General features: G+C 40.6%; 1 protein-coding gene across 1 annotated transcript; it reads left to right on the plus strand.

The window, feature by feature from the left end:
* The first annotated feature begins 4,725 nt into the window (after positions 1-4,725).
* Positions 4,726-6,125, plus strand: LOC115823822 (uncharacterized). Its single transcript, XM_030787845.1, has 2 exons — positions 4,726-4,822; positions 5,415-6,125. Exon 2 carries the CDS (start codon positions 5,481-5,483, stop codon positions 6,123-6,125), a length of 645 nt encoding a protein of 214 aa, XP_030643705.1. The 5' UTR covers positions 4,726-4,822; positions 5,415-5,480.
* Positions 6,126-6,369: the final 244 nt, after the last annotated feature.

A 6,369-nucleotide genomic window follows, 5' to 3' on the forward strand; every position in this document is an offset into this window, starting at 1 on the left:
TGAGGGAGCGTTTGCGTAAGGTTTTCATTCTGAGCATTAATCAGACATGTCACACTGTTTACATCATGGTCAGCAGGTGAAGATAAGCTTGCCCATGTAATGGCAGTCACTTAACTGAGTTCCAGAGAATATGATTTTATTGTGCACGAAGAAGTGAAAGACAAAGATGATTCAGAAAAATACATAAACTAAAGGTCAGTAAACGGTCAGGTAATGACCAGGAAACACATTGGCTGCTGGTCATTAAAGGTGGGGGTTGGTTGGATACTGGTAACAAGCACATGATTAATGTGGCGGTAACAGTGTAAAACTGGATAAGGGTATCTGGATAAGGGTGTCTTCAGTACAGGTTTATTGAGTGACACCCACATTCTGTAACCCTTGAAGTAATTTATTTTCTTCAGTAAATCATTAAACGTGCTGACATAAAAGAATTAGGAGAGATTCAGCCTTAGAAAAAACACTCATGCCTTTGCCTTAAGTTAGATCAGGGGGAAAGGGCGCTACACTCAAACAGAAGAGATTCTTAACTGGGCTTTGGCCAAGTTAAGTTTCGTTTTCCTGGTCTTAACATCTTTTCCTTGCACACACATTACAAGCACATGGCTAACGTCACAGTAACACTGTTGAACTCCATTGAGGAACCAACAACCACTCTCGAAAAATACCCCACATTTATATCTTCAGTTCTAGCCAAAATACAAATCCTGTTCCAATTACTCAAAATCTCACAGGAAGTGACAGAATACCACAGTCTGGAACGTACTCTCGAGAGAGTCAGAGATGTGGGAAGATGGACAACATAGTGTTTATTTAAACCACTGCCTTTTAACGAGGAGGGGCATAACATCAACTCAACAACTCAATTCACAATGCAGAATAAACATTCAACACTCACAAACATTAAGTACTGTGTGTGCTGAGTGTAAAAGAGAGGATGTTCATCATCACTAGTTATCATCATATTCTGTTTTAGGTAACTGGTTAACACAAGACATAGTACTTCAGTACTTAACCTTGTCTTTTGAGTGAGCAGTAATCAGAAATAAGACGTGTAAGTGATAAACTCAATGAGATTGGAATAAGTTATCAATCACCTCATGATGGCTATAGCATTTCATAAAAAGCTGCTTGTGGACACTTAAGTATTTAAACCCAAAAGCACATAAAGAAACAGTGGCCGAAACAAAAGAGATTCTTAACTGGGGTTTGGCCAAGTTAAGTTTCGTTTTCCTGGTCTTAACATCTTTTTCTTGCACACACACTACATTATATAAACGAAGGAACAGACAGTGAGCAGTCACACACAAGCAGAACACCAGAGATATCACAGACCAAACAGAACACCACTGAAAACAAGGTACAGACCTGACATTTTTTCCCCATCATTATTTTTATTATTGTGACTGTATGGGTGTGTGTCTGCTAGATTACAGAGTGGTTAATATTGACAATGATGGGTATTATGTTTGATTTCTACAGTTTAGAAGAACTGAGCACAGGTAGTCATTCCACAATGTCTGGCATTTCATGCATGTGTGGTTAATTTGAAGAGTTGTTGGACTGGAACAATACTGACGCTCATATTTCATTGTCTCATTGTCGACAAACTACATTAAACAGTTTTTTGTTGTTCAGAAAGATCTTAGAAGATGGTCTGAAAATGAAAAGACAAGAGTAAAAAAAATCGTTATTGATAATGTTTGGTGAGAGTAATTTTCGGTCTGTATGAGGGCTTTTCAGTTTTTAGATACAGCAATTCAAGATACAGCACACAATACAAGAAATAACATGTAATTTTAAAATGCAACACAGAGTAGAGGTTGGTGATATGATACTGGTAACAACTATGACGTTAAGGAACACACAGTGCAAGAACGTAATGGTTCAAGTTCAGTGCATGTGCATTTACCTCAAGGGATCAAAAGACCAGGGCAAAGAAAAAAGTATTTGAGAGGAGGCAGAACCAGTTTGGGGGAAAGATTATATTTGCCATTTATTAAATGTGTAGATACAAAAGGAAGGTATTCAGACCGACGACGTCCAGGAGGAACATATTTCTCTCTCCACGCTGCTAAAACACATAGAAACACTATTTCATTATTCTTATTCTTATCATTCTTTATTTATTATTCTTCAAAGCACCTCCCTCTTTACTCTGGAAGCTCTCACAGGCACAGAAATGACATCACCCATAGAGCACACTATAAAATCAATCAATCAATCAACCAACCAATCAATCAATCAATCAATCAATCAATCAATCAATCAATCAATCAATCAATCAGACAGCTGTCATTTTAAAATAAGCTTTTTAAAGACTTCCATTATTCCCTCACATTGCATTTTGGCTGTTGATAAACTTGCGGCACACTGCTGTCGGACTGAGTGTAGAGGTAATGAGTAAAGGCCAGTAATCAGTAAAGTTGTGAGACTTTTATTTTGGAAGATAGATCAGTTTGTGATAGTAACAGATTGCTGTGAAAGCAAATGACACAAAGATGTTTACACACTGCTTTCATTTGTGTGTGTCTCTCTCTCTCTCTCCCGCTCCCCCCCCCCTCTCTCCCTCTCCCTCTCTCTCTCTCTCTCTCTCTCTCTGTCATATTAGGGACTCACTATGCCAAGGCCTGAGACATTTAATGAATTGGCCCATTTGAGAGATTCTGGGTTTGGAAAGCCACTGCCCAGACATGGTCTCAACCTCTTGTACTGGTTTGCCCACAACTGTGTTGAGTTTTATAACCAGGGTGACATGGTGACGAAGGAAGACCCGACCAAAGGCCGTTTTGGGTTTAAGCGTTTTAACAACCGTATAGAAGATGATGACGACAATGAGCGTCTTTTGCCTCATCAGAATTTTCCATACTACGAAGTGGGGAACTTGTATGACAGAGGAGCAGAGAAACTGCCTCTCTATGTCCGGAAAGACAAGGACAAGAGTAATACGGATCGGATCATAGTGCGGCGCCATCCTAACGGTTCTTTTGACAGAGTCTACGTGACCGAACATGACGACGGGTCCACCTTTAACCCCAGCCGCACCTACCGCATCAGTCAAGGTCTCCTCAAGATCATCAGCACGATGGAACGACAAGCTTTCCTGAAGGCGGTTGGGGCTTCAAACTTCCAGCCGCAAACGGCAACCTCTCGACTACAAAGCACCGCGCATCTTCAGCCTCAGCAGAGCGACTCCTGGTGTGTCATTCTGTAACAGTTCTACAGCCGCCATCTGCATTCCAGTCAAGATCATTTATGATACTCTGCTTATCGTTTTATATATATGTACCTGATTTAGGGCATGCATTTGTGCTCACAAGCTTTCATCTCAGACTGAACTATGAACACAACAGCTTTTATTTTGATATAAATGGCCAAGTTTTCTGTGAAGAGTCACCAATGTTGTGTATCTGAATACCTGAATAAATGTAAAGATGCCACTACTGAAAATGACTCAAGTAAAAATTAAAGGAACCTATGGGAAAACTAGTCAGACAGTAGTTTTAAAGCATCTGCTATTCTGATATTACATGCATTTAAGTATCAAAAGCTCTAATAAAGGACATAAATAATGAAAAATCAGCGTGACCTTTTCTGTTGTTTCATACGTTTTATGCTAGGTCAAAAAAGAGTCTGTCGTACAACCTGTGATGTAACAAACAAACAAACAAACAAACAGACAGTAAAAACACAACAGTCTCCGGTCTTCTTTATGTTGATCACAGGACAGACGCCAGTGTTTTGTTTTTGTGTTTTTTTTTAATTCCTCGTCGGCTTTACATGAACACCTAAGAGTATTATTGCAGTCACTGAAGTATGGGTGAAATGACTACAACTTTGCCCAATACATTAGCTCATATAGGGATCTGAAGAAAACACTGATACTGTGCAGGGTTGGAATGAGGCTGGAACAAACTCGCGCTACCCATACAGAACTAGTCGGTCGCAACCATGGTAACCACGAGGACTCTAATCTAGTCTATTGGTGGAACAATTCAGGTACATGATTAACTGAGCGAAGCACTGTGTGTCGCCCATTTTCGCGTTTGTTCTTTTCCGCTGCTTTAATGTTGCTGTAAAGCGATGAAGGTGTCTCGGGAAATATATCGGAGTTAAAGTGCCCCTTAGCTTTTGAAAATATAGTGAAATGAAGATGGACGATAACAGAAACATTTACACCCGAGGAAAGTCGAAATATTCCCAATACGCACTTAAACACAACGGAGCATTCCTACTTCATTATATACACCACTGACTGTTACTGACCGCGGCAATCATTGCACTGTATCAGAAAACTTATTCAGTTCCTTATAATCCGTTGATCTCTGACTGAGTGTGTTTAGAAAAGGTAGAAGCATGTGGCCATCTGAGAATGAAATAAAATTCGTTGCATGAATATGCCTTGTATTTCGTCAGCTGGTGTTGTACTAATTTTCGTTTTTTGTCTGATAATGTTGGAGGGGAAAATCGGATGACTTTTTGTGATGCGGCATAAAAGCAGTTCATATTCAGTTCGACCGAAGGAAAGAGGTGCACAAACCGATTTTCAAGTAAATGCGCATGTGCAGATGTAGCGACGCTCAGTCGGTTTCGGTTTCCCAGACCTCAGATATTTTGCAGGGAAATCCCGCCTCGCGTAACTGAAGAGCAATGGGAAGTGGGGAAGTGAAAGGGAGAGAGAGATCGCAAAGAGAGAGAGAGAAAGAGAGAGAGAGAGAGAGAGAACGCACGAAAAACAGACAACTCAAGCATCGTTATCTGTTTTTGGATTATGTTCTTAATAGATTCTCTTAAACTGTAGGTTTAACATCTCTGCCTCCTGGTAAGTAGGTCCACACATAAATGTAATTGTTAAAGTAAAAACGATATTCTTCTTTCTCGTCTTCTTCTTCTTCTTCTTCTTACCTCTGCGACTGAACTGTAACATTTCCTCTATTTAAAAACGTCTTCATATTTTTTTTTCCTCTATCAAGTCTAATGTTCCTAAGAAATTTAGCCACGTAACAGTGCAAGAGAGAATTACAGTGTTCGTCACTAACGGGATCGCAAAGAACTACAAATAGGCCTACTCATTCTACTTTAACCGCAGTGAAATTATTTGATTGGAGTGTAGAATATGCCTTTGAATATTTTATATCTGCCAACAAGTTCATCAAAGGGTTCGTTGACATTTCGAGTCTTATTGCTCCAGACGTTTTTTAACGTGTGATACAAGGACAGCGTTGGAGGCAGAAGCGTATAGAAAAATACCACGTTAAGGCAGCGTTATGCATTGTTATGGTTTAGCCAGTGTGCTACCAACTTGGCACGAACAACTGCTTTAAGAAACAAGTTTCTGAGTTTCTCCAGGACACGATTGCACCAGCGTTGTGGAATGTGCGCTTGTAAATCCCGTTTTTTTCCCTTTTTTTCAGCGATCTCTTGTCAGCGATCTTGTTGAAGTCAAACTCTCTGCGTCGCCTCTCCAACAGGAAAAGAATATGCGCAAACTGAAGACCTTAAATGAAATGACGCAGCTGAGAGCGTCTGGATTCGGTCAACAGTGGCCAAGACACGGACTAAAACTCTTATACTGGTTTGCTCATGACTGTGTTTATTTTGATACCAACAACGAAATGCTCGCCCAGTGTGAACCATTCAGCGGGGACTTTGGTTTCCATCTGTTTCAGAATAGATCTGATGAAAACCTGCTCCCTTTTTCAGATCTACCATACTATGAAGTAGGGAATTTAAACTCACGTGGCGCAAACCAGCTGCCCCATTACGTCAGGAAGGATTACACTGGGGTTCATGATGATAGCAACGTTGACCGCATCATTGTTAGTGTTGACGATGAAGAGTCGTTTGATAAAGTATACATCACAGAACACCATGATACGTCGACCTTTAATCACGAACGCACCTACCGCATTAGTAGAGGACTACTTATCATTATCAGAAACATGGATCTTGACACGTTCTTGGAGCAGGCAGGATCAGCATCAAAGAGACCAAACAATCAAGACTATGTGGTTAACATTGAATCAGGTGCGAAGAATACTGGTTCCAACACAAAACCAACAAGACCTCCGGAGAGCCGATCTGGCAGCAGAGGATTCTGGGAAAGATTCTGCACCATACTTTAGACCAGGGGTGGGCAAATCCGTTCCTGGAGGGCCATGGTCCTGCTTTTTTTCTTGTTGACCAACTAAATACAGTCTCTGATTGGCTGAAGAGCATGCACACCTGATTTCAAAGTGAAAATCAACAGGTAGCTAAGAGGTGAAAACAAAAATCAGTAGGACACCGGCCCTCCAGGACTGGATTTGCTCACTCTTGCTTTAGACGAACTGCGTTGTACCTTTTTTTAACACATTCTGAAGTTGTCAT

This window comes from Chanos chanos, chromosome 11, assembly GCF_902362185.1.
Source record: "Chanos chanos chromosome 11, fChaCha1.1, whole genome shotgun sequence".
NCBI lineage: Eukaryota > Metazoa > Chordata > Actinopteri > Gonorynchiformes > Chanidae > Chanos > Chanos chanos.